The sequence below is a fragment of the Sapajus apella genome, unplaced genomic scaffold, assembly GCF_009761245.1.
Source record: "Sapajus apella isolate SASKATOON/1434 unplaced genomic scaffold, GSC_monkey_1.0 scaffold23, whole genome shotgun sequence".
Lineage (NCBI taxonomy): Eukaryota > Metazoa > Chordata > Mammalia > Primates > Cebidae > Sapajus > Sapajus apella.
This window is the reverse complement of record NW_022436963.1, coordinates 35,610,844-35,638,130: the sequence shown is the minus strand read 5'-3', so window position 1 is coordinate 35,638,130 and position 27,287 is coordinate 35,610,844. Positions and strand designations below refer to the sequence as shown.

General features: G+C 49.4%; 3 protein-coding genes across 8 annotated transcripts in view; 2 read left to right on the top strand and 1 right to left on the bottom strand.

Annotated features, from left to right (window-relative positions):
• The window catches only part of ARPC4 (actin related protein 2/3 complex subunit 4), a 13,315-nt gene extending 11,464 nt beyond the window's left edge, over window positions 1–1,851 (bottom strand). The window contains exon 1 of one of the 2 annotated variants that reach the window (XM_032290639.1): window positions 1,276–1,851. In XM_032290639.1, the coding sequence (XP_032146530.1) occupies window positions 1,276–1,278 (3 nt within the window). In that variant the 5' untranslated portion in view covers window positions 1,279–1,851. Of the gene's footprint in view, window positions 1–965; window positions 1,095–1,275 lie in introns of those variants that run through there. The other variant, XM_032290638.1, reaches the window with a different exon arrangement.
• TADA3 (transcriptional adaptor 3) lies at window positions 1,394–13,478 on the top strand. 3 transcript variants are annotated; one of them, XM_032290631.1, is made up of 10 exons: window positions 1,918–2,010; window positions 2,130–2,189; window positions 3,215–3,448; window positions 4,694–4,944; window positions 5,039–5,144; window positions 6,982–7,141; window positions 7,231–7,334; window positions 8,347–8,456; window positions 9,565–9,750; window positions 12,897–13,478. In XM_032290631.1, the coding sequence occupies exons 3-10, from the start codon at window positions 3,242–3,244 to the stop codon at window positions 13,087–13,089; spliced, it is 1,317 nt and encodes a 438-aa protein (XP_032146522.1). In that variant the 5' UTR covers window positions 1,918–2,010; window positions 2,130–2,189; window positions 3,215–3,241; the 3' UTR covers window positions 13,090–13,478. The 3 variants fall into 3 exon arrangements, with proteins under 3 accessions (XP_032146523.1, XP_032146522.1, XP_032146521.1); XM_032290632.1 differs by having other exon boundaries at window positions 1,394–2,189; window positions 7,000–7,141; XM_032290630.1 differs by lacking the exon at window positions 1,918–2,010 and having other exon boundaries at window positions 2,050–2,189.
• Window positions 13,479–22,923: 9,445 nt separating this feature from the next.
• CAMK1 (calcium/calmodulin dependent protein kinase I) overlaps window positions 22,924–27,287 on the top strand; it is a 15,199-nt gene continuing 10,835 nt past the window's right edge. Inside the window, exons 1-3 of one of the 3 annotated variants that reach the window (XM_032290619.1) lie at window positions 22,924–23,058; window positions 23,326–23,689; window positions 25,734–25,848. In XM_032290619.1, coding sequence (XP_032146510.1) covers window positions 25,766–25,848 — 83 coding nt within the window. In that variant the 5' untranslated portion in view covers window positions 22,924–23,058; window positions 23,326–23,689; window positions 25,734–25,765. Of the gene's footprint in view, window positions 23,059–23,256; window positions 23,760–25,733; window positions 25,849–27,287 lie in introns of those variants that run through there. The other 2 variants (XM_032290620.1, XM_032290621.1) reach the window with 2 other exon arrangements.

Sequence of the window (27,287 nt, the reverse complement as noted above, 5' to 3'; positions counted from 1 at the left end):
TAAAAAAAAAAAAAAAAAAAAAAAAAAACAGGGGGTCTTTCTATATTGCTCAGGATGAAGTACAGTAGCTATTCACAGGAGTGATCACAGTGTACTACAGCCTCAAACTTCTAGGCTCAAACGATCCTCCTGCCTCTCAGCCTCTTGATAGCTGGTACTACAGGCACATGCCACCATATCGAGCAAGATTTTGTCAATACTTATAGAGAGTAAACCTAAAAAGGGTGACTGGCTCCTTGACACCTGTCCCTTCATGAATAAAACAGATGTAGTTTCATGTAATACCTCAATAAACTTGAATTTTTAAAAATCAGGAGGCCTGTGCTCCATTAGAAGAAAAAAATTCCAGATTTCTAGCTGAGATATGAGGTCACAAAGTTTGCCAGGATAGGGAACCCAGGGGGAAGAGCAAGTTTAGAATGGAAGATGAGTTTTGAACTAGAGATCTAATTTTAATATCGCTTCAAAATATCCAGACAAATCCTGAAAGAGAGTTGGGAAGCCAGATAAGGAGTCACCAGAATGCAAAGGTCTTCGAAGCCAGGAGACTAGATCAGTATCACCAGGGAGGGTGTGGCAAAGAGGGAGGTGGTGATCCAAAGTCACAAATCCCAGGAATGCCCACATGTATGAAAAGGGAGGACTTCCAGGAAGGAAGGAATGAACAGTATGACAGCTAGCATACACTAAGGCTGACACAGTTCGGTTCTGACTAGGAAGGGCCTGAGTGGAAGCAACATGAGAGATCCTCCAGTGGGGTGGAAGCTGGGCTGGAGGTACCATCAGTGGTTATCCCACTCTTGGTACCTCCAGAAGAAGTGTGGCCGCCTGCCTTGAGCAACTGTAGGATCAGGAAGGCAGAAGAGGACAAAGGGCGTGTTTAGTGACGCTCCATTGTGGATAGGCAGGTGGCCTTGCTACATGCCTCAGCGGCCCTACGACGGGCTAAGAGGCCGACTACGTACCCTCAAGACGCTCCAACAAGCCCTAGGAGGCCCCACTTCCGGCTTCCTCCAGGGCTCAGGAAAAGTCCCTACCTGCTTCGAAGGCTGATCATGAAGCAGAAAGGCCCGCTTCATACCAGCAAGTACCTCCACTTACCCCTTCCTCACCGCGGGCCCCCGCCCCGCCCTCTTTCTCCCACCCTCATCGTGTCCCCACACCCCCCGGCATCCATCGGCCCTGGGCCCCCACAGCAAAGCCACATCTCCCACCAACCCAGAGCCCTGAGGCTGAACAGCTGGGGGTCCCTAACTGGGGGCCCGGCTCTCTCACCATCGCGGGCGCTGGATGGGCCGGAAAGCGGAAGTGCGGAAGTAGCCAGCCCCGCGATGCCTGCCCTTTCGCGAGAAGCGCAGCCGAGGTCTCCGCCCGGACTTCCGGACGGTACCATCCATGCTCTGAGCGGGGTAGGGAGAGCCTAGAACGCTTGGGCCTCAACGGAAGTTTTCCAGCTAGGGCTCTCTCGGTATTTTTAAACTCTTGCACTAGGGTCACTACTCAAGATTGGCCAGGTATGCGTGCAGCTCTCGCTTGTGCCTTCGGTCTTCTTGTCGCCTTTGCCACAGCCTCCCCCTAGACATGCAATGATACAGCCCAGCCTCAGGTTGGGCACCAAATTAGGACAAGCTGAAGCGGAGGAGCCCTTCGTTTCTTCCGGTTCTGTGCCCCCATCCTTTCTCTCGCCCCTCCTACCCGCAGCTCCTGGGGCTCAGCGGGGCTAACTGCAGCGCCGAGACCTCAGCCGCCAAGCCCCGCCCTCCGCCCCGGGCTCTGTCCTGGGGCTCGCCTGAGGCCCACCGCCCGCACCCCACCCCTAGTGGGCTTGCTCGAGGCCCACCTGCTCCCCACTTCCCGCAAATCCCAGTAGGCTCGCCCTCGCTGACTCCCCGCCCCCGCGTCAACTGCAAGGGGCCCGCCCATAGCCAGTTCCGGGGCGGTTGCTCCCACCGACCGGAACTCCCCGCCCCCTCCCGCGGCCCCGGGGCCGTAGGAGGCAGCAGTGAGGAGGTAGAGGGGGCGGGGGTCGCGCTAGGGTGTCCCTGGAGAACAGGGACTCTGAAGGCGAGACATTGGGGCGACTCCCGGGTGGGGCCAGCCATTAAATAGTCCCACTTCTTCTGTGCCAGGCACTCTGAACTGGGCTCTTGACTGGCATCATCTCTTAATCCTCAGAGCATCCCAGGGAGGTAGGTACTGTTGTTATCCCCATTTTTCAGATTCAGGCTTTTAATGGGGAAACAGACCAAGACATCTTTTGTCCCCATTTTACAGATGGAAAAACTGAGACTCAAAAAGATCAAATAGGCCGGGCACGGTGTCTCACTCCTGTAATCCCAGCACTTTGGGAGGCCGAGGCGGGCGGATCACCTGAGGTTGGGAGCTCGAGACCATCCAGGCCAACATGGAGAAACCCCGTCTCTACTAAAAATACAAAATTAGCCGGGTGTGGTGGTGCATGCTTGTAATCCCAGCTACTCGGGAGGCTGAGGCAGGAGAATCGCTTGAACCAGGGAGGCGGAGGTTGCGGTAACCCGAGATCATGCCATTGCAGTGCAGCCTGGGCAACAAGAGCGAAACTCCGTCTCAGGAAAAAAAAAAAAAAAAAAGGTCAAATAACATGTTCAGGGGCACATAAGTAGAGAACGGTAAAGCCTGGGCTTGAACCCAGGTCTGTCTGGCTTACCAGCCCACATTCTAAACCACTATTAGTGACGAGAGAAGTGGGAAATGTGGAGTGTGGTAAGACAAGAAGAGGCTAAGAGTCCCAGACAACATGGTAAGAATGGGGTGCTTGGAACTCAGTCTTAGCAAAACCCAAGAGAAAAAGAAGGGAAGGAAAGAGCATCAGAAAGGCAAGGCATAGCAGTATAGCATGGTGATCAGGGGTGCAGACTCAAGACTAGCAGGGTTCAAATTACGTTTTGGAAGCATAGGCACATGCCCACCCTTACAGAGTCTCAGTTTCTTTCTCTGTAAAAGTGAGATCACAGTGGTCCCTGTTCATGGTGCTGAGCGAGAATTTCAGTGAGATAGGCTGATAAAGTGCCCCGCACCTAGCTTGGCACAAGTTAAGTGCCCTATGAGTAGGAACTGTGCCATCAATCTTGTCAGGAAGGGACTGAACTCTGGCTTCCTTGAGGCTGTCCCTGGAGGTAAGAAGCCCTTGTTTTCAAACTACTTTGTCCCCCATCAATGGCTGTGTCCTCTCCAGCTCCACAGGATCCCCATATCCTGGGCCATGAGTGAGTTGAAAGACTGCCCCTTGCAGTTCCACGATTTCAAGTCTGTGGATCACCTGAAGGTCTGTCCCCGCTACACGGCAGTGCTGGCGCGCTCCGAGGACGATGGCATCGGCATTGAGGAGCTGGACACCCTGCAGCTGGAGCTTGAGACCCTGCTGTCTTCTGCCAGCCGGCGCCTGCGCGTGCTTGAAGCCGAAACCCAGGTGATACCCCAGAGAGGGTCTGTCACCAGAGATGGACTGCAACAAGTTATGGGATGGGTCATCGAGTTAGGCCCATATGCGGAGACCTGGGGTACAGGGGTTTGTGGGGAGAGGGGGAGAGACCCAAACTGGGCTTGCATGACACAAAAAGTAAGACTATGCATGATCCTCTTAAATTGCAAGATTTCTAATTCACTAAGCTTTTATTGACACTCCATCCCACCGTATGTTTTGGGTCCTATGCTAGCTCCTAGTTGGAGCTTGCCAACTAGGAAAGGGAGAAAGTCAGGTACATACTTGTGGTGTTGTGGTAAGGAATACTACGGAACTGGAATGGGGAGACCTGGATTTGAATCCTGGCATACGCACTTGCTGGCATTGCTATTTCCTAGCTATGTGACTCTGAGAAAGTTGCCTCATCTCTGAGTATCAGTTTCCCTATCTGCAAAGTGGGATGACTAATAGGACCTGCCTTAGGGCTTTTGTGAGGATTGAAAGAGAATTTTTACAAAAGCTCAGCCCAATACCAGGCACTAGCACTTCAGATGTTATTTATTCACTACTCTGATTACTTTATTCACAGCATAAACATCCCCTGAGCCTTGTGTGCCAGGCGCTATGCTGTATCCTGCAAAACAGAGATGGTTAAGATGGGCTTTCTGGTCTTCAGTAGCTTATGGTCTAGCTGAAGAGACAAGGTGTGATGGTCATCCCAATGTGACCAAACAACACAGTTGGGTCCACGGTGGAGGTATGAAGTACCAGAGACTTGTAGAGGAAGGAGTTGCCAACTAGACCTAAAAGGATGAATGGAATTAACTTGTCCCTGGGAATCCACAGAAGCTCCTTGAGGAAGGCTATGATACAAGTTGTATTTGAGCATCTAAGAACCTGGGTAACCGATTCAGAGAAGGCATCTCAGTAGTAGTGAAATCAAAGTGAAGGTTTGCTGAGAGGACTCTTCTGTTAAACAGTATGTGACTGGCATGGGTGATACAGAGGTGAATCAGAGTACAGACAAACAAGTGAATGAGATGATGAGAAGTATATGAATGAAGTCTTGAGGCCAGGCACAAAAAATGAGCTGAATTTTGAGGGATGAGTAAGAGTTGACTAGGTAGAAAGAAGATGGGGAAAGACCCAGGAGCCTCCTTAGATTCTAGATCCTATTTTATTCACTAAAGGAAAGAGAGATATTCGGTGTTTTCTGTTCTCCCCCTCAGTGACAGTTTCTGTAAATTTCAGATCCTCACCGACTGGCAGGATAAGAAAGGTGACCGACGATTCCTGAAGCTGGGTCGAGACCATGAACTTGGAGCTCCCCCCAAACATGGGAAGCCCAAGAAGCAGAAACTGGAAGGGAAGGCGGGACATGGGCCAGGCCCTGGCCCAGGACGGCCCAAATCCAAAAACCTTCAGCCCAAGATCCAGGAATATGAATTCACTGATGACCCTATCGACGTGCCACGGATCCCCAAAAATGATGCCCCCAACAGGTCCTGGGCTAGAGAACATAGAAAGGGGCCTTGAGGCTCTGGTGGTGGCACTGGTGGGGCGGGGTGCCCACTCAGGATCTGCTTCTCCCTGCAGGTTCTGGGCTTCAGTGGAGCCCTACTGTGCTGACATCACCAGCGAGGAAGTGCGCACACTTGAGGAGCTACTGAAGCCCCCAGAAGATGAGGCTGAGCATTACAAGGTAGAAATCCTGGGCTTTGGTAGACATGGTGCAGAACAAGAGAGCTCAGAGTGCCTGAGAATTAAAGCTACCAAAGCTATGCATCGTATTCCTTCCCCGACCCTGCCCAGCCTCCTATCTGCTCCATCAAGCATCCTGACACCCAGGCCCAAACTCAGCTTTCTCCATGCACTGCCTCCCCTCTACCCCAGCCAAATGGTCACCACACCCTCAAGCATCTACTTAGTGAAGTCTGCCCATGTTGCTTTATCTCCATCCCCTCTGCTTTGGTCCAAGCCTTCATCATCATTTATCCAAACAGCCCCTTAACTTTCTTCCTGTTTTGAGGCCCCTGGAGAGAACTTTTTTCTTTCTTTCTTTGAGTCTCACTCTGTCACCAGGCTGGAGTGCAGTGGCATGGGCTCAGCTCACTGCAACCTCCGCCTCCCGGGTTCAAGCGATTCTCCTGCCTCAGCCTCCCAGGTAGCTGGGACTATAGGCAGGCATCACCATACCCAGCTAATTTTTGTACTTTTAGTAGAGACAGGGTTTCACCATGTTGGCCAGCATGGTCCGATCTCGACCTCGTGATCCGCCTGTGTCGGCCTCCCAGAGTGCTAGGATTACAGGCATATGAGCCACTGCACCGGGCCTCTTCTTTTTTTAATATATAAAACTCAGCCAGGTGCAGTGGCTCACCCCTGTAATCCCCACACTTTGGGATGCCATGGCAGGCAGATTTCCTGAGGTCAGGAGTTTGAGACCAGCCTGACCAACATGGTGAAACCCTGTCTCTATTAAAAATACAAAAGTTAGCCGGGCATGGTAGTGTGCGCCTGTAATTCCAGCTACTCGGTAGGTGGAGCCAGGAAAATCGCTTGAACCTGGGAGGTTGCAGTGAGCCAAGACCACGCCACTGTATTCCAGCCTGGGTGACAAAGTGAGATTCCCTCTCATTTAAAAAAAAAAAAAAAAAAAAGGAAGGAGAAGAAGATATAAAACTCTATGTTTTCATGATGAAAATAAAATTTAGAAAATACAGAAAAATGTTGATGGAGAATGCGCCCAGAGGTCAGCTGTCATGATCAGATGTGTTCATGATATGGTGCTGCTTCTAGGCCTCTCTTTATCCCGTTACCTACAGGATCAAGTCCAAGCGTCTCAGTCCTTGGTGGCAAAACTCCAATGCCCCTCTCCATTTTTCTCGGCCATACTCCTTTTCATTGCCCTGTTGACTGGTCCTACCGAGTACCTTGCCCTCATTCCAGGACACCACCGGCTCCTTGCTGGTCTCTGGGCCTCTGGCAATCTCTTTTCTCCTTGACAGACTTGACTCACCCTTCAAGGCCCTGATCTCATATTACCTCTACCAAAGCACCCTTTCAGATTCCCCAGCAGAAAGTGAGTCTCTCCTTTGTGCTGCCACAACACTTTGATCTACCTCTTTCACGTCGCTTACCTGATTTTTTAAAAATTTATTTGAAAAAGTAGTTCCTAGAGACAGCAGTAGTACATTCAAGCAATACAAACGGTAATTCCCTGTCACCGTGAGCTGAAGGCCCCTAATTCTCTCGAGGCAATTACTGTGACCCGAGACAATCTGTGAATGTGGAGTATTCTGCACCTTCTATCTTGGGAATTGTTTCAGATTGGTTTCTGTGTATGTGTGTCTTAGTTCCTTTTGGACCTGTCTCCCTTACTAGAGTGTGAATGTAGAGTTTTCATCTTCTTTGTCCCTTCTTACCTGTACCTGGCACTGGGCTTGGCCCTGAACCTAGGGACTTGAGAGAGAAATAAGACAGATAAGTGAATTAATGAATGAAGCATGGCTGGCCAGTGCTTACCCACTCAGGGCCAGGTACCATCTTTCCCACAGATCCCACCCCTGGGGAAGCATTACTCCCAACGCTGGGCCCAGGAGGACCTGCTGGAGGAGCAGAAGGATGGGGCCCGGGCAGCGGCTGTGGCTGACAAGAAGAAAGGCCTCATGGGGCCACTGACCGAACTGGACACTAAAGGTAGGCCCCTCACCTCCCTGCCAACCCCAGGTCAGGATTTGAGTTCCAGAACTTCAGCCTACCTGCCCTTCTTTCCTGTGCCTGCTTAGATGTGGATGCCCTGCTGAAGAAGTCTGAGGCCCAGCACGAGCAGCCAGAAGATGGGTGCCCCTTTGGTGCCCTGACCCAGCGCCTCTTGCAGGCCCTGGTGGAGGTGAGCACCCCAACCCAAAACATTACTTTGTGTTTCAGTGTGTTATGTTGGACTATATCATACATTTATTATGATGGTGCAAAAGTAAAAACCTGGGCTAATATGTAGCAAAAGATTGGGAATAATACATAACTTTTGCACCAACCTAATAGAAAGGTCCACAGATCGTAAATGTACAATTTTCACAAATAAGCTTATATTACCAGCCTGGAGATTACACAATGAAACATTACTATATCCTAGCAGCCGCTCTCATGTCCCTTCTTTTCTCCGACTTCCCCCAAAGGTAGCCTTTATTCCACAGTTACTTTTGCTGAGCATTGGCTAAGGGCTGAGCTCTGTGGGGGTGCTTTATACACATCCTCCCTCTGGAGGCCAGGACAATGGTTAACCTTGTGTTACAGGTGCGAATATTGAGGCTCAGAAAAGGGAACTGTTTGTTTGAGATCTCACACAGCAGGATTCAAACCCCAGCTTCAGGGTCCTTGTCTTCACACCTGCTGGTTGACCTTAGACACACCTTCACACCCTTTCACCTCATTGAGCCTCAGTTTTCTGTTCTGGCTGAAATGCAATAGTTTCTCTCATGTAACAGTCTGGGTACATGTTCCAGGTTATCTAAGTTAGGGGAAGAGGCAGGTCTCTACCTCATACCATCAGACAGGGACCCCATCTGACAATGGCCTTGCAGTCTGCACAGGGTCATTCTAGGTGTAATTGCCACTCCAGTCCCACAGAATAAGAGCAAGGAGGAGTGTGTGAAGGAAGCCTTTTGGGCCATGCCCAGCTGTGGCTGTTATCACTTCTGATCACTTTCCCCTAGAGAGAATCTGTCACATGACCGTACCCCCTTGCAAGGGAGCCTGGGAAATGTAATGCAGCTGGACAAGCATTGCCCAGCTGCTGCGGAGGAAAGGAGAGCATGGGCTGTGAAGACTATCAGAATAGGTCAGAAAAGAGCAGGAAAGTGGAACAGCTCTTTTTCCTTCCACCCATTTTTGTGGTGTTCTAGGAAAATATTATTTCCCCTATGGAGGACTCTCCTATTCCTGACATGTCTGGAAAAGAATCAGGGGCTGACGGGGCAAGCACCTCCCCTCGCAATCAGAACAAGCCCTTCAGGTGAGTGGTGTCCTATCCACACCCCACAATCTGGCCCCCGCTTCTGTTGGCTTCAATCCATTTCAGCATGGGGGGGTCCTCATCAATAGGAGACTGGGGGCAATTAGGTGCAGCCCAATAGCAGTCTCAAGTGTGAGGGCTGGCCCAGCGTGCCTGCATGCACAGACTGAGTGCAGGGTTGTTCAGCACAGAACTGTTCATACCTTAAATAACCTAAATGTCCCACTGAAGGGGATTGGTTAGCAAAATTGGCATAACTCCATGTGATGGAATAACTTACAACTATTAATCATATAGTTGCAAGTATAGAGAAATATAGTTCATCGACATGAAAAGATGTAAATTACAGCATGCCAAGTGGGAAAAATGTTAGTTGTAGTCCAGTACAGACATTATAATCCTATTTTTACTTAAAATATATTTCTTTTTCCTTTTCCTTTTTTTTTTTTTTTTTTTTTTTGAGACGGAGTCTCAATCTTGTCGTTTAGGTTGGAGTGCAATGGCACGATCTTGGTTCACTGCAACCTCCACCTCCTGGGTTCAAGCGATTCTCCTGCCTTAGCCTCCAAGTAGCTGTGATTACAGGTGCCTGCCACCACACCTGGCAAACTTTATTTTTAGTAAAGATGGGGTTTCACCATGTTGGCCAGGCTGGTCTTGAACTCTTGACCTCAGGTGATCCTCCCACCTTAGCCTCCCAAAGTGCTGGGATTACAGGCATGAGCAACCACACCCAGCTTAGTTAAAATATATTTAAATATGTTCCCATAGGGGAAAAAACCTGGACTAATATGTAGCAAAAGATTGGGGATAATATATAACAAAATCTGGAATATATATAACAACATATAACAAAATAATAGTGCTGCTTTCTGGGTTGTTGGCATTACAAGTTTTTCCATATTTTTTGGACAGTGGATACATGTTGCTTGTATTTAAAAACCAGACCAGATGTGTCTGTTCCTCCCTTTACATCTGGATAGATACAGAGGGGGTGCTCAAAGGGAAAGGCAGGTGTTCACTGCCTTGGGAAGTCCTGGGAACCTCCAAAGTGGGCCCTCCTCCAAGCTGGCTCTTGAGTTTGACAGGGGCCTGTCTCCCCATGCAGTGTGCCGCATACTAAGTCCCTGGAAAGCCGCATCAAAGAGGAGCTCATTGCCCAGGGCCTTTTGGAGTCTGAGGACCGCCCCGCAGAGGACTCTGAGGATGAAGTCCTTGCTGAGCTGCGCAAACGGCAGGCAGAGCTGAAGGCACTTAGTGCCCACAACCGCACCAAGAAGCATGATCTGCTGAGGTGAGTATAAGCAGGATGCATGATCCTGGGGGTGGCCTTGGAGGCCGTGGCCACAGCTGGTCACCTTCCAGGGACTTTGCAACAGGCTTTCCAAACCTGGCTGTCCTCTAAGTCACCTGGAGAGCCTTGAAAAAAAAAAGTAGTGGCCAGTCCACCAGGTATTTCTCAGACAAATTCTAATTCCACAGAGTGGGGCTCAGGTACCTGTGACTGATTGATTGATTTGATTTGGTTTGGTTTTTTATTTGTGGTAAAGGCATAACATGAAATTTATGCCCATGGAAGTCTGAGGCAGGAGAATTGCTTGAACCTGGGAGGCGGAGGTTGCAGTGAGTCAAGACTGCACCATTGCACTCCAGCCTGGGCAACGAGCAAAACTCCATCTCAAAAAAAGAAAAAAAAATTATCCTCTTAACCATTTTTAAGTGTATAGTTTAGTAGTGTTACCTATATTCACATTGTTATGTGATTTATTTTTTCTTTTCATGCTACTTTTCTTTTTCTCCCCAAAGTTTTATTATAAAAAATTTCATACACAAAATCTGAAGGATTCACGTAATAAACATCAGTATATTCTTCACCTAGACTGATTAACTGTTAACATTTTGTTGGGGATCTGTGATATTTATTTGCTCATCACAAGAAATTGATCAGTGTTTTAGAACACGTTCTTTAGGGAATCCGCCACTTTAGTGCCTGCCATTCATTTGATGTCAGCTCCCATCCATCTTGTCCTGCGTTGATCACAACAAGGGTATAAGTGACATCCGGAGGGAGACTGTGGAATAGCTGCCCTTTTGTTAAAGAGATAGGGAAGCAACCCAAGCAAGTCTCTTTGCTTCTCACCAGCAAGTGCCATGTCTTGACTTCACAGGGCCCTAACGGGTCAGGGCACACTCATTCATTTGGCCTTTTTTTTTTTTTTTTTGAGACAGTGTCTCACTGTGTTTCCCAGGCTGGAGTGCAGTGGTGCAATCTCGGCTCACTGCAGCCTCCTCCTCCCAGGTTCAGGCAACTCTCCTGCCTCAGCCTCCCAAATAGCTGGGATTACAGGCATGCGCCACCATGCCCAGATAATCATTTGGCCATTCTTTTTGTCTCTTAGCCAGGCATTGTGCTGGGGGTCAGCAAGAGAGGCAGAGCAATGGAGTTGCAGATTACTAGTAGATGATCAGTAAAGACAGGTGCCATTAAAAGGAGAGGTAGTTGCTGACAAGCTGCTGCCAGGGTATTTAAGGATAAGGGTGACTAATGTATGCGGAGTGTCTACTGTGTGCCAGGGGCTTGTGTGCCAGGAGGGAGGTGGTATTTTCCTTGTTTACCAGATGAGGAAATAAAGGCCCAGTGAAGTGAAGTGCTCTGCTGAAGGTCACACCCTCAGTAAACAGCCAAGCTGAGACTTCATCCCAGGGCTGAATCAAAGCCTTTTTCTGTAATAGTTCATGTTTTTTTCTGAAGGGTGAGAGAAGAAAACACAGATGAAAGAGGCACTAAGGGAAGGAGGAGAGACAGAAGAAGAGAGAAAAGTAGGCATGTGCAGTTACAGAAGTAATGGGCCCAAGTGGGGCCTGGTGGCTCATGCCTGTAATCCCAGCACTTTGGGAGGCTGAGGTAGGAGGCTTGTTTGAGCTTAGGAGTTCAAGACTAGCCTGGGCAATGTAGTGAGAACTCATCTCTCCCAAAAATTTTTAAAAATTAGCCAGGCATGGTGGCAGATGCCTATAGTCCTAGCTACTCAGGAGGCTGAGGTGGGAGGATCACTTGGTCCTGGGAGGTGGAGGCTGCAGTGAGCTTGATCAGGCCACTGTACTCCAGCATGGGTGACAGAGTGAGACTTGTCTCAAAAAAAAAAGAAGTGATGGGCAATGAAGAAATGGCTTGCGGCTCTTAGGAAACCAGAGCACAGCACTTACCCTGCTGCAGAGCAGGTGCAAGGCCTTAAGCACCCCCGGCCTAAGCAGCAGCTTCCCCTTCTGGAAAACTGGTAGGCTGGACTCAATTGCTAAGCAACCTTCCAGCTCCACCATCCATGAAATGTATAAATCACATTGTATTCGGAGGGATTAATTTGGTGTCTCACCCACCTCCTGTCCACCTCAGGCTGCCTATGCCCTTAGGGGGCTCTGGAATATGGATGCCAAAGTAAGCAGGCCTTCTGCTGGCACTGGAGCACCTGTTAAAGAACTCTTGTCTAAAAACAAGAATTTGGCCCCAGCCTGCTCCAGATCTCCCACTTACTAACTGTGGGTTCCTGGGATCCTCTTTGAGCCTTATTTTTTTCACTAGTAACATGGGAATAATAGTACATACTTTGCAGGGTTGTTAGGAGGATTAACTGAAAGAGAGAGAGTGGGTGTGGATGTGTGCACACGTGCCTGCATGTGTGTGTATTGTGTGTGTGTGTGTGTATGCATATGTATATTTTATTTAGAGACAAGGTCTTGCTCTGTTGCCAAGGTTGGTCTCAAACTCCTGGCCTCAAGTGATCTTCCTTCCTCCACCTCCCAAAGCACTTGGATTACAGGCATGAGCTACTTTGCCCAGCCTACCGTATATGTTTTTAAGACCTTTTAAAGACACAGTCATGCTCTGTCGCCCAAACTGGAGTGCAGTGGCATGATCATACTTCACTCCTTGAACTCCTGGCCTCAAGCAGTCCTCAGCCCCTTTGGAGTTGGGACCACAGGTGTGCACCACCACACCCAGCTAATTTTTTAATTTTTTTGTGGAGACAGTCTCACTATGTTACTCAGACTGGTCTCGAACTCCTGGGCTCAAGTGATCTCCTGCCTTGGGTTCCCAAAGTGCTGGGACTACAGATGTGAACCATCATGTGCAGCCAAGATTTTATTCTTTTAGAGCAGTTTTAAGTTCACAACAAAATTGAGAGGAAGGTACAGAGAATTCTCATATACTTCCTATCCTTACATGTGCACAGCCTCCCCCATGATCAACATGAGTTAATTTTTCAAGAGCTTAAAATTATGCCATATAAGTGTAGTTCAGTAACTGCTTTTTGGTCACGATTGTATGAAACAATCCACAGGTGTGCCAGCCTGGGCTGGTGGGTAAGCTCAGTCTGGAAGAGGGAGGGACCACTCTGGAGGTGGGCTGACCATGACACCTGGCTGGCCGGTCCCCAACAGGCTGGCAAAGGAGGAGGTAAGCCGGCAGGAGCTGAGGCAGCGGGTTCGCATGGCTGACAATGAGGTCATGGACGCCTTTCGCAAGATCATGGCTGCCCGGCAGAAGAAGCGGACTCCCACCAAGAAAGAAAAGGACCAGGCCTGGAAGACTCTAAAGGAGCGTGAGAGTATCCTGAAGCTGCTGGATGGGTAGCCCTCACCCTTGCCTCAGGCTGCCTTCTGGGGGAGGGGAGGGGAGGCCCACTTCCTTCTTTGGGCACAGGAAGCATTGGCCTGTGGCTGTCCCTCAAATGGTGGCAGTCTCTAGAGGACTGTGGCCCTTCCTCTGAGGTCTTTTGGCCTGCCTAGCTCTGCACAGCCAGGACATAGGAAGCCCTGCTGGGTTGGCCTGGGCCCTAGTCTGCTTGGTTCTCAAGATGAGGTTGGGGGGGTATTTCGTTTCTGGATCTTCCTCCTCCCTCTCTTTACCATCCCTGACTCCCTAACCCCCTACTTCTCTCTCCCCCTGAAGGACTTCTCCCTTGTGGTTTTGTAAAGTGCAAACTTAAGAATAAAGTGACTGCTGTGGTTTTTCAAAAAAAAGCATCCAGTCTGAATGTCTGTTATGGTGGGGTAGGAAGGAACCAGTGTGGGTGGTAAGGTTTGTAGGGATATGCTTGGTGGCTCTCAGCCCGTGGCCACTGGCCTGTGGCATTCATTCAGGGAGAACATTCTGAGCCCTTCTTTCGGAGGATACTTGTGGCTGCAGGTAACAACACCCCCCAGCTCCAAGTGGATTCACAATAAGGAAATATGTGGGTGTGGACTGGGCGCAGTGGCTCAACACCTGTAATCCCAGCACTTTGGGAGGCCAAGGCGGGTGGATAACCTGAGATCAGGAGTTCAAGACGAGCCCTGACCAACATGGAGGAACACCATCTCTACTAAAAATACAAAATTAGCCAGGTGTGGTGGCGCATGCCTGTAATCCCAGCTACTCGGGAGGCTGAGGCAGGAGAATCGCTTGAACCCGGGAGGCAGAGGTTGCGGTGAGCTGAGATCCCGCCATTGCACTCTAGCCTGGGCAACAGAGTGAAACTCCGTCTCAAAAAAAAAAAAAAAAAAAAAGCAAATGTGTTGGCTGCAGGCTTGGCACCTTCAAGGTTAGCCAATATAGCAACTCTTCAGGGCCATCAAGGGCCCAGGTTCCTTAGGTGTCGCCACACTGCCCTCCACAGTGTCGACCTCTGCCTAAGCCGAGTTCTTTTCTGGCAGTAGTGTGGCAGTGGAGCAGTTGAGGCCAGATGCTTCCTCATTTACATCCAGCACAGGAGGGAGCAGGAACCAGCAGGCTTCCACGGCCCACCCACAGGAGCAAGAAGCCTTTTCCGAGATACCATCATGTTTCAGTGGCCCAAACTCAGCCTCACATGCCCATTCTTCAGTCACTGTGGCAAGGGAGACTGTCATGGTTTTACACCAGTGAGAGTGGAGTTTGCTACTCCATCAAGGCGGTGCAGAGAGAGGGTAAAACCCAACAAGATCTGAGTAGGAAGTGGAGAAGTGAGTGCTGGATAGGCCACCACCAACGTCCCTTCCACAGCTGGGGCAGGAAGCTTAGCCTGCAGGATACAGATGAATAAATATGCTGTGGTACCTACCTCAAGTTGTTCCCAGACTGGTCTGAGAGAATCGGGGAATAATCTGCAATTTACTGTGGGAAGGTTGAGGTCCACGCAGGGGAGAAGGGAGGGCAAGGTTCCCCAAGGAAGTGACCTATGAACTGAGCCAGAAAGAAGGAGAGTGAACACGGCCAACATTCTTGTATACCCAGCACCCCTCTGTTGGATAAAAGTCCCTTCCCCATCACATATGGCTCTTGTCCAACTGCCAAACTAAGGTGGACACATAACCCCAGCTTGGCCAGTCAAGTGCCAATCTCTCTAGCCACAATGATTAGTCCTAGAAGCAGGCATGTGACCCAAGCTGGGTCACTCGAGGCCCTCCATTGCTCTGTGGATGCCGAGAGGAGAGCTTCACTTCTTTTTGGACCATAAGCCATAGACTATAAGCTCAGACTACACCAGTGACTTGCTCTCCTCCCATGGAGAAAGAATAAAGCCAGCTCAGAAAAGCAGAGCCAGGAGATGGAGAAGCGCTGGATCCAGCTCTGCCTGAAGCCACTGGATCCTCCCTTAGACTTCCCACATATATCAGCCCACAAAGGCTTCTTTTGGCTTAAACTAGCTTGCATTGGAGTGTTGTGATTTGTAACTAAAAAAGGCCTATTACAAGTGAATTTTGGCAAAAACAAAGCTGAAGTAGGATCCTGAGAGAGAGGACAGCATGAGGCCCTGCCTCCCACTAGGTGCTGGGCCAAGCTGCTGCAATTTCTCAGTGACTCATTGTCCCAGGTTGCTCACAGCCTTCTCAGAGAGAAAAGACACCCACACAAGCAATGATGAGAAACCAACTATAATCATAACGATAATGCAATTAAGTGCTCAGTAAATGTTAGGGATATACCAGGCACTGTTCTGAGCTCATTCAACTACCTAATATTCTCAGCTACTATAATAACATCCCAGTCACAGATGAGGAAACTGAGGCTTAGGAGGTTACATACCTTGCTTCGTCAAGCAATTGAGTGGTTGAGCCACAATTCAAACTCAGGCCATTTGGCTTGCAGAGAGAGCCTCTTCCTTACAACTCACTGCGGCCTCACTCCCATTACACTGTATGTGAATGGTATTCCCTATACCTGGGCAGTGCCCTGTGCAGCCATACATGGCAGCTCTGCTTGAAGACCTCCTCCTCTTAACCACTCACTTCCATGTTCACTGGGCCACACCATAAGTATGGTGGGCGTTGTTGGTAGAGAGTTCCAAGAACAGAGACAGTTTTGCGGAGGAGGTGGGATAAGAGCTGATGTCCCAAAATTGGATAGAATTGTGAAAGAAGGAAGACAGATATAAATAGAAGGAAGAACCTTAGAAGACCAACTGGGCCTGGTTCACCAGGGAAGAAACTTAACTTTCAAGGATCAGTTGTGAACACTCTAGCTGTTCTCTGTTGCATACCTACTATCTGCCTGGCACTGTGCCAGGCCCTTGACCCACCCCTCCTACCTGATGCTCACCATGTACCTTGAAGGGGATTTGTAATATTCCAACCTGCAGATGACGCAGAGGCTCAAAGACACACTGTGTCTTGCTGAGGCCACACAGCCTTGGTGCAGGAATAGTTGCTGTCCCCAGGTAGCACCATCCCTGACAGAGTTCTTACAGTCATATCAGTGTCTGCTGAGCCAAAAGATGCCTCCTCTATGAATATGGAGGAAGCTGGGTTGTCATGAGGAGGGTGGATTAGTTCTAATACCTCAAGTCTCCAAATTTAACTCAAAACAATTCTGATTCCTTATCACTAGTTTGGAGGCAAAGCCTTTTGTGTCTTGGCCCTAGAAAGCATCTGTCTTGCACAACATGGTCTCCCCAGAGTTCCAAATACCTTACAGCTGACTTTCAGCAACACCAGGGTGAGTGAGAACAGGGAGGGTGAGCTCTGACCCACAGTGGGTCCCCAGCCCCTGTCTGCTCCTGAGTACTCTGGGCACTGAGTACTCTGTCTCCCAGTTGGCTCCTGCTGAAAAGAAAGTGATGGCTGGAACTTTGTGGAAATGTGGCCAGGGAGTGAATTTCTCTTTTGGCCTGGAGCTCAGGACTCAGTGGCGAGCACCAAGCCCAGTGGACTGTAACTCACTCGTTCAGGTATCAATAAACTCCTCATTTCTTCTCTTCACCTACCTAATTACCCCATTCACTTATTCACTCCATCTACACACCTCCATTTCCTCATTATACTTTTGTTCCCTCACTCAGTGACCCTGTCACAATGGCTGAGAGCTATGGAGGTGACTAAGGCTCCAGAGATGGGGACACAGACAGACAAAACACTAGGCCACAAGAGCAATAAGAAGACTGTGCAAAATTGGCAGGGACTTGGGGCAGAGAAAGACTTAACAACAGCTTACAGGGTCAGGAAAGGCTTCAGGGAGAATGTAGAAAGGAAGTTGCTGGGCAGAAGATAACATTCCAGACAAAAGGAGCAAGGCACAGAGGTGTGAACAGCTGGCCTGCTTAGAGAGAAGTGAGAACTACAGTGTGACTGCAGCCCTGGGTGTTTGGAGGGGAAAGGAAAGGATGAGTAATGACACTAGAAACTAGGCTGAAGACTAGGCTGGGCAAGACTGAATGGCAGGTTAAGGGGCATGGACTTTATTCTCCAGGTCACTGGTGCTCCAAGTGTGGTCCCTGGACTGGCAGCATCAGCATCACCTGGGAACTTGATAAAAATGCAAACTCTCAGGCCACAGACCTACTAAATCAAAAGCTCTGAGCGTATGGCCAGGTGCGGTGGCTCACACTTATAATTCCAGCACTTTGGGAGGCCAGGGAGGGGGAATCATCTGAGGTCAGGAGTTCAAGACCAGCCTGGCCAATATGGTGAAACCCCATCTCTACTAAAAATACAAAAATTAGCCAGACATGGTGGCACATACCTGTAATCCCAGCTGCTTGGGAGGCTGAGGCAGGAGAATTGCTTGAACCTAGAAGGCAGAGGTTGCAGTGAGTAGAGATCACACCACCGTGCTCCAGCCTGGGCAACAGATTGATCTCTGTCTCAAAACAAAACAAAGCAAAACAAGCAAACAAAAAACAAAGAAACCTCTGGGTGTGGGGCCTAGCCACTCTATTTTAACATGCCCCCTAGGTGATTCCTAGTGCATATTAAAGTTTGAGCATCACATTCTGAGGTGACAGGGAGCCATGAGTGGTTTGTGAGCAGACCAGTGCCATAATGGCACTCTGAATCAGAAAGCACTCTCAGAGCAGCTTGGAGGCTGGACTGATGAGAGGGAGTGAGAGTGAAGTCAGTGCAAAGAAATACAAGTGAGATGGGGAATGTGGCAGACTGGTAGATGTCCTCCAAAATCTGTTTCAGCAATATCTCATGTTACTGGAATCATAGGTTGAAAATACTCTCCACACATTTGATAACAAATGGAGTTTAACTTTCACATAGCGATTATCACAACCTTTAATCAAAAGGTCAAGACATATTGTTCTTTGGAGTTCATTGTTGTTGTTTTTTGAGACTAGGTCTCACTCTGTTGCCCAGGCTGGAGTGCAGTGGCACAATCTAAATCACTGCAACCTCTACCTCCAAGATTCAAGTGATTCTTCTGCCTCAGCTTCCCAAGTAGCTGGGGTTACAGGCATGTGCCAACATGCCTGGCTAATTTTTGTATTTTTAGTAGAGACAGGGTCTCATCATGTTGGCCAGGTTGGTCTCGAACTCATGGGCTCAAGTGATCCACCTGCCTCGGCCTCTGGAAATGCTGGGATTATAGGCATGAGCCCAGCGCAAAAAAAAAAAAAAATTATTCAGAAATCTTGGCGCATATAGCCTTATCCTAATTTAGGATTACGTCTCTGAAATTGATTCCCATAAGAGGAGTCTCTGAGTCAAAAGGCCTCGACATTATTTAAGCCTTTGATGCATACTGCCAAATTGCTTTCTAAAAGATCTTTAGCAAATCATTTTTCCACCAGAACATGGGACTACTCCTTCCTCACATCAACATGAGCCTTCAGTGTTACCAGCTTTTCAAACTTCAAATTTGAAAGGCTACAAATTATCTTTTACTTTGTATTTTTTTTTATTACTAGTGAGATACAAAATGTCCTGTGTTTATTGTGTTTTATCTACATCCTTTGACTGTTTATTGGGTTCTTACTGTTTGTTTTCAGTTCTGTGTGCTATTTATATAATAAAAATATTAAGCTCATTATCTATAAAATATTTCCCTAGTCTGAAGTTTGCCTTTCATTGCTGGCTACCATTTCAGAGTAGGGTAGGGTAGGGTTTTCACTTTTTGAAAAAAAAGTAACACAAAGTAACAAAAGCTAAAGTTTCTTTTTCTTTTTCTTTTTCTTTTCTTTTTTTTTTTTTTTGAGACAGAGTCTGGCTCTGTCGCCCAGTCTGGAATGCAGTGCTGCGAACTCTGCTCACTGCAGCCCCTGCCTCCTGGATATAAGCTATTCTCCTGTTTCAGCCTTCCCAGTAGCTGGAACTACAGGCATACACCACCACACCCGGCTAATTTTTGTATTTTTAGTAGAAACGGGGTTTTGCTACGTTGTCCAGGCTGATCTAGAACTCCTGACCTCAGGCGATTCACCTGCCTCGTCTCGGCCACCCAAAGTGCTGGGATTCAGGCCTCAGCTACTGCACCCAGCCAAAGAATTTTTTAAAATAAACCTGTCTGGTTGGACGGGGTGGCTCGCCCCTGTAATTCCAGCACTTTGGGAGGCCGAGGTGGGCAAATTGCCTGAGCTCAAGAGTTTGCTACCACCCTGGGCAACATGGAGAAACCCCGTCTCTATCAAAATACAAAAGATTAGCCGGGAGTGCCTGTAATTCCAGCTACTCAGGAGGCTGAGGCAGAAGAATCGCTTGAACCCCAGAGGCAGAAACTGCAGTGAGCAGAGATCGCACCACTGCACTCCAGCCTGGGTGACAGAGTGAGACTCCGTCTCAAAAAATAAATAAATAGGCTTAGGGTAGTGGCTCACACCTGTAATCCCAGCTCTTTGGGAGACTGAGGCAGGCAGATCATGAGGTCAAGGGATTGAGATCATCCTGGCCAACATGATGAAAACCCGTCTCTGCTAAAAATACAAAAATTAGTGGGGCGTGGTAGCACATGCCTGTAATCCCAGCTACTTGGGAGGCTGAGGCAGGAGAAACGCTTGAACCCGGGAGGTGGAGGTTGCAGTGAGCTGAGATCAGGCCACTGCACTCCAGCCTGGCAACAGAGTGAGACTCTATCTCAAAAAATAAATAAATAAAATAAACCTATTTCCTTGTGATTTCTTCCATTTTCTCTAATCTTAGTTAAATACTCACTCTTTCAACAGCTTCTTTTCTGTCAGGTTCAAGAACTGATGAGGGTCAGGCACACTGGCTCACACCTATAATCCCAGCACTCCAGGAGGCCGAAGCAGGAGGGTCACCTGAGTCCAGAGTTCCAGAGGAGTCTGGGCAACAGAGGGAGACTCAATCTCTACAATAAATTAAAAAATAAAAAAAAAAATTAGCCAGGCATGGTAGTGCACATCTGTAGCCCCAGCTACTCAGGAGGCTGAGGTGGGACAATCATTCGAGTCTGGAAACTCAAGGCTGCAGTGAGACGAGATGGTGCCACTGCACTGCAGCCTGGGTGACAGAACTGATGGAGATGTTTGCGCTGTTTTGTCATATATTAAACAAAAAAGAAAGATTATCCCTGTTTTCCCTGTGAACATTTGACTTTCCTTGACTCACCTTTTTTTTTTTTGAGATGAAGTCTCCCTGTGTCACCCAGGCAAAAGTACAATGGCACAATCTTTTCTCGCTGCAACTTCCGTCTCCCAGGTTCAAGTGATTCTCCTGCCTCAGTCCCCTGAGTAGCTGGGACTACAGGTGCACGCCACCGTGCCCAGCTAGTTTTTGTATTTTCAGTAGAGATGGGGCTTCACCATGTTGTCCAGGCTGGTCTCAAACTCCTAACCTCATATCATCTGCCTGCCTAGGCCTCCCAAAGTGCTGGGATTACAGGCATGAGCCACTGTGCCAGGCCTTTGACTCACTTTTTGATTAGTACCTTGAAATGTGCTCATTGGGACTGGGGGCTGCAGAAGGATGTATATGTACATGCATCCAAAAACATCTGGAAGAATTGTACTAAAAATGTGAACACTGGCTATCTCTGGTTGGTGGGAGCCTGGCTGAGAGGGATGTGTTAATCTTGTCTCCCTGGCACCCCTAATTCCTTTGGACAAGATACCTCTTCCATTCCTCATGGCTGCCCATTACAGTACACTTGTTCAATATAGCACCCTAATTATCTTGGCAACAGTTCTGGAGGCCAAGGGGTGAACGTGTCACCATATCACTCAAGCAGAGCCAGAGTCCTTCCCTGAGTCTGAGATAGGAAATTGGGAGGATGCTTTCCTTCTACTGTGTTTAATTAGAAAGCTGGGACTGCTTCACTCCATGTTTCCTGCCAAGTAGAAGATCACTCTGCAGAGAAAAAGAGGCCAACATGTGAAGAGAAATCAAGACAAGGAGAGAGGAGAGAAGACAGAGAAAACAAATTCTAAGAGTACTACACCTCCAGTTCCAGTCTCCAAGCCTCGATCCCTGGTGTTTCTCCTGTAATCTTGTGCAGCTATTGTGAACTATAGATTCCTCTTGGATGAAGCTGGTTTAGATTGGGATTCTGTCATTTAGGAAGTGAAAAAAAATCTCATCAGATAGTCTGTGTGTGTTTTTAATATGTTATGCAATTTTCCTGCCATGACCATGTATCACTTGCTGAGTAGAAATACAAAGTAAAGATAATGTGTTTCTTAAAGAAAAGAAAGCATGAGCACACTCAGAAATGCTTAAAAGCAGGAAAAATATAGAGCACACTGTAGAAGTTGTACAAGTTGGCTGGGCATGGTGGCTCATGCCTGTAATCTCAGCACTTTGGAAGGCTGAGGCAGGTGGATGACATGAGGTTGGGAGTTCGAGACCAGCCTGACCAATATGGTGAAGCCCCATCTCTACTAGAAATACAAAATTTAGTTGGGCGTGCTGGTTCACGCCTGTAGTCCCAGCTACTTGGGAAGCTGAGGCAGAAGAATCACTTGAATCCAGGAGGTGGAGGTTGCAGTGAGGTGAGTTGGCACCATTGCACTTCAGCCTGGGTAACAGAGTGAGACTCTGTTTCAAAAAAGGAGGAAGAGAAGAAGTTGTACAAGCCTCAGAAGGACAAAGGCCACCTTATCACTCAGGGAGTGTTGTCATCAAGATAAACAGGAATTTGTGGTAAAAGAACCCCCAGTTCAGTGGGCATGCTTGGCGGGTATAGCAGAGAGTCGGGGCTCAGCCCTGAGCAGGAGATTGATTTTTCCATAAACTAAGAAGTCTGAGATACTGAGATTTGGAAGAGGGATCCCTTAAACCCCCCCTTCCTGGCCAAATGAAGTTCTCTCTCCAGTTTACACTGAGTCTAGCTCTCATGTTTTGAATAGTGTTCTAGGCACTTCATATCATTATCTCATAGAATTCTCAGAACTCTGAGTCAATCGTCAATATTCCCATGTTCCCAAGTAAGAAATTGAGGTTCAGAGAGGCAAAGCGTGACCAGGATCAGTTAGACTGCAAAGCCTTTCCAGGAACCTCAGCTATCTTCCTCTCTCATCTGTAAGTTGGGCATAATAAATTGACCAGGTGCAGTGGCTCATGCCTGTAATTCCAGCACTTTGGGAAGTTGATTGGGGAGGATTGCTTGAGCCCAGGAGGTTGAGACCAGCCTGGCAATATAGTGAGACCCTCATCTCTACAAAAAATAAAAAAGTTAGCTAGGTGTGGTGACACGCACCTGTAGTCCCATCTACATGGGAGGCTGGGGTACAAGGATGACTTGAGCCCAGGAGCTTGAGGTTGCAGTGAGCAGTGATCATGCCACTGCACTGCAGCCTGGGTGACAGAGCAAGACCTTGTCTAAAAATAAAATAAAATAAAAATAAATGAGTTGGGGATAAGCACTGTTCTCTCCCCACCACCAGCTGGAAAATGCAGGAATTCAGGAGTAGGGAGTGGGTGGTGACCTCCACTTGGAGGTCACTGGAGATAGAGTGGGGTCCTAAACACCGTGCCTCCTCTGGCTGCCCCCAGTCCAGCCCCGTCCCCAATTCCTGCGAGTTGCTCCCTGAGCTCCCTCCTTCCACCCGGCACCAAATTTCTTCCCAAGGAAGGCCTTGCACAAGCCGACCTTTGGCCCCTTGCCTTCTGTCCTATTTGCGGGCTCTGTCCCCCACCTCCCCTAATCTGGCTCCCAGCCATCAAACCCTGGAGCCCAGCCAGTCACGTGATACCTCGGTCCTTTTTGGCCTGCTTCCTTCAGGATCCAGATTTAACTTCTCCCTCCCTAGGACCTCTGGGCACCACCACCCACTGTGAGGAGCAAGTGTCTGGGGCTGAAGCCTCAGCTCCGTCTTTCAGAGGGACCTGGGCCTCTGTTTTCCCACCTGCCAAATGGGGCCGCCACCCTATGGCCGCCTCAACTCTCTTCATTGCCTACTCTTTCCAGGTCCTTCCCCACTCCCCTGCTCCCCAACCCCCACCAGCCCCCCCTTCTCCCTGCAGCTCTGAGGGCCTGTTTCCCTTCAGGGCACAGGAGAGTTGGGGAGAGGGGAAGGGCGACAGAGCCCTAAGGGAGGTTTCAGAAGCGGTCTGAAAGAAAACTACCAGGCCACAAGACGAGTTTGGCCGGCCTCTAGCCTCAGACAGACGGGGTTGGAATCCTGCTTTGCTTCCGACCACCTGCTGATTTGAAAATCATCTCTCTGGGCCTCAGTTGTCCCCGCTGTGAAGTGGATCGCTGCTGAAGACCAAGGGCGGGAAGCGTCTAGCAGGAGATCTCTGACCAGAACCAGAAAGGTGGTCTCCACCCGCGCCCCTTCCCCAGCCCTGGAGCGGCGCCTCGCCTCCCAATCCCGGGTCCCTCCGCCGCAGACTCCTCCTCCACTGACATCAGAGCCGCAGGCGGGCGGAGGGAGCCGGCGGAGCGAGCTGGCGGAGCGGAGCCGAGCCGAGCCGAGCCTCAGCCCCAGCAAGAGAACGGGCGGGCGGCCCAGGCGCTCAACGGTGCGGACCGCGGCCGGAGCTCAGCGCCAGCCACTGCGGGTCTCCTAGCCAGCCCCGCGGCGGGGCAGCTGCAGGTACAGCCTAGCCCCCCACTCCTGCACCCCTGGGCGCTGCGGAGGGGCGGCGGGAGCCCTCAGTCTCTGGGTATCCTTTCCCAAGGAGTGGCCACTGGGCACTCTACCAGGCGGGCTGGACCCTGAGGGGCAGGGCTGGGCCTTTCTCCTCTCCCTCTGCCCCAGACCCAGCGAGTGCCAGGTGGGCCCATGGGACACTGAGTGGGTAATAGAGGAGGGGGCCTGAGTGAGCGCCTTCAGCTGGCCCGACAGTGGAAGGGCGTGGGGATTTGGAGGTATCCATGGGGTGGGGGTGGGAGGCTTGTGGAGTGTGCTAACGTCTTAGGACAGTCGTGTGGGTCAGACATGGGTGGGGGATCTGGGAATGCGCGTGTTTTTTGGTTAGAGCGGTATCCACGTGTTGTGTGTGCTGGTATTTGGCTCTAAGGGTCTCAAGTCAGAGTTAGAAGGGGGTGTAGAATTGTGTACCGAGGATATTTGGAGTTAGGTGTGTACGGAGTTGGGGTTTGGTTTGGAATACTGGAGCTTCCAGGGGATGGGGTAGAGGAGCTGGAGGGTGTAGGGCATGTCTGGTATATGAGGGTGTGTGTGTGTCTGGGTGTCATCTTGTGCAGGTGTGGGTGGATGTGTGTTTTGGGGTGGAAGAAGGAGCTCGGTGAGAGATGTCTGGGTAGACAGGCAGATGTTCGAGTGTAAGGCTGTCTGAAGCAGTGTGTGGTGTAGACACATGTGCTGATGTCTGGGAGCATATGTGTGGTCATGGGATCTGGATACAAGGTGTACGGGATCTAGGAGGCAGGTGTTTGAGTTTAGGGCTGTGGAGGGGGCTTGGTGTGGGTGTCTGCTACAGGGATGTTTGTGAATCTGTGAGGGTTGTACTTCCTAGGCCTCCAGGCCTGTCTCTACATCTTACGCTCAAGTCTCCTTTCCTAGAAGTTTCTGCCCCTGGGATGAGTGGCCAGGGTCCCCTGGGAACAAGGTCCTTTTCCAGGAGTTGAATCTCACACCAGAGGCTCTAGTCAGGACACCTGCTCCTCATTCTCCCTTAGAGGAAAAGAGAGAAGGAAAGTGCTCTCCCTGAGGTCACAAAGCATGCTGGGCTCTGTTTTGGCCTCATCCTCTTCGGATGGATCGAGAGGTTGTGTTCTCTGAATGGGGCCCATTCTGGCTTCATATTGGAAGGATCAGCCGAGGGCATTCCATGGCTTTTACCCTCAGCAAGCTTAGCTGGGGGCCCTAGGCCGGGTGTCATTTGGGCCTCTGGACCCAGCCTCTACCCAACTCCAACCTGAGTCTCCCCATTCTTCATCTGATAAATGGGAGAGAACTCCCACCCTCTCCTGCTGGATAAGACAGATCTCAGCAGGGGAAGGGCCAGGCTGGATAGGTTGAGATGGGGCCAGTACGGGACAGAGTGGGGAGGACCATTTCTCAGGCTCCCGGGACCCAAATGGGGAGTCAGGAGGGAGAGGTCTGGGGAGCTCCAGCTGTGGCTGTTGTTGCTGTGGTAACAGTGCAAAAAGAGCTATTTAAAAATGTGGCTGAGATATTGCTGGAAGCCCAGGCTGCTGGAAACCTGATTTCCAAGAGGTCAGGGGGTGGAAGGGGGGAGGAGGAGGGCGAGGAGACACCCCAGCAATCTCCAGGGTGGGGTGGAGACATCACTAGTTCTAGGGACAAGGGGATCCTCCAGGCTTCTACTAACTGCTCTGGGGGTTTAACTGTTGTACTGCCAGAGGTTGGGGTATCCCTGGGTGCATGGATTTGGAGAGGGGGAAAACTGGGAAGTGAACTAGAATAAATGAATGAATGAATGCATGACTTTGTTAAATAAAGAATTTTGCTGCCACCATGAAAGGTTTTTCTCTAGGCATGAGAATTTGCTGAATGTTGAATAAACAAATGAATGTTTGTTGAATTATTTTGTCAAGTGGATGAATATAGGATAAATAAATGCAGTTTGAATGACTGAATGGAGCCTGCAGCAAATTTCCAGACAGAAGACTGGGCACCACTGAATCTCCTCCTTCCATTCTCCTTGCAGGAGCCCTGGCTGTGGCCGGGGGGCAGTGGGCCATGCCGGGGGCAGTGGAAGGCCCCAGATGGAAGCAGGCAGAGGACATTACGGACATTTACAACTTCAGAGATGTTCTGGGCACGTGAGTCCAGGGCAGGGCAGGATTGGGTGCTGGATGTCTGGGGGAGGCTAAGTCTAGGGTGGTGCTTCCTCTGGTCAATTAATGCTTCCTGTTTCCCACAGCCTAGGCTCTGTGGCAGCACTGCCTAGGGTCTAAACTGTCCCCAGCTTTTCACTTCTGGATGACAATGTGTGGGACATGGGTTGCTCTTCCAATACCCTGGATCCTTGAAGAAAAAGAAGTTGGGAGAATGGAGGTGCCAGCCAGTCCATCTAACTTGCTGCCAAGAGCTGGGTGTTCTGGCCTGGGTTTGGGAACTGAGGCTGGGAATGGCTCTGTTCTTGGTGCTGGGAATGCAGAAATAACTCAAACCTGGTCTCTGCCCTTCAAGTTGATCCCAGACATGTGCAGGAGACAGACCCTCAGAAAATGACTACAGGGTGTGCGCTGTGCTCCAGTTAAGGTTGGGATTGAGGGCTTTGTGAAGCCCAGAGAGAGCTATGCCTTCTGCCTGAGGGAAAACTTCCTGGAGAATGGGGCACGGGAGCTGGGGAATGAAGGATGGGTAGGTATGCACTTGTCACAGAAGAAGAAGGGCATTACAGCCAGAAGGAATAGCATAAACAAAGGCCTATAGAGGCATGTTTCATGTGAAAAGAGGTAGAGAGTGGTGGAGCTTAAAATCAGAGACTCGCCGGGTGCAATGGCTCATGCCTGTAATCCCAGCACTTTGGGAGGCTGAGGTGGGTGGATCAAGAGGTCAGGAGATTGAAACCATCCTGGCTAACACGTTGAAACCCCGTCTCTACTAAGAATACAGAAAACTAGCCAGGCATGGTGATGTGTGCCTGTAGTCCCAGCTACTTAGGAGGCTGAGACAGGAGAATCACTTGAAGCTGGCAGGTGGAGGTTGCAGTGAGCCAAGATCGGGCCACTGCACTCCAGCCTGGGCGACAGAGCAAGACTCTATCTCAAAATAAGTAAATAAATAAATAAATAATAAAATAATATCAGAGGCTGGGGTGGGGGAGAGTGCAAAAAGAGGCTGGAGATGAAAGTGAGACAGTTTGTGTAGCATCTTGGAAGCCAGGCCAGGGAGGCTAGATATTGTCCCATAGGCCACAGGGAGACATTTAAGACTTTTTGGCAGGTGTGCAATTCAGGATAGTCACTCTGGCCACAGCTTGGAGGATAAATTGGAGAAGGACAGGACTGGAAAGCAGCGATGACTTTACTACAGTAACTACCCCTAAGGATTGAAATTTCACCATGAGAGATGCTTTTCTTTGACTTGACTTCTCATTCTCCCAGAGAAACAAACAGATGTGGAAAAAATACCCTAGAAAATCCAACTTAATCAGTTAACTCTAGTTAAATGAGTTTATTTGTTCCTTTTTAAGAGCTTGTTCTAAAGCACTGCTTTTTTTTTTTTTTTTTTTTTTTTTTTTTTTTTTTTTTTT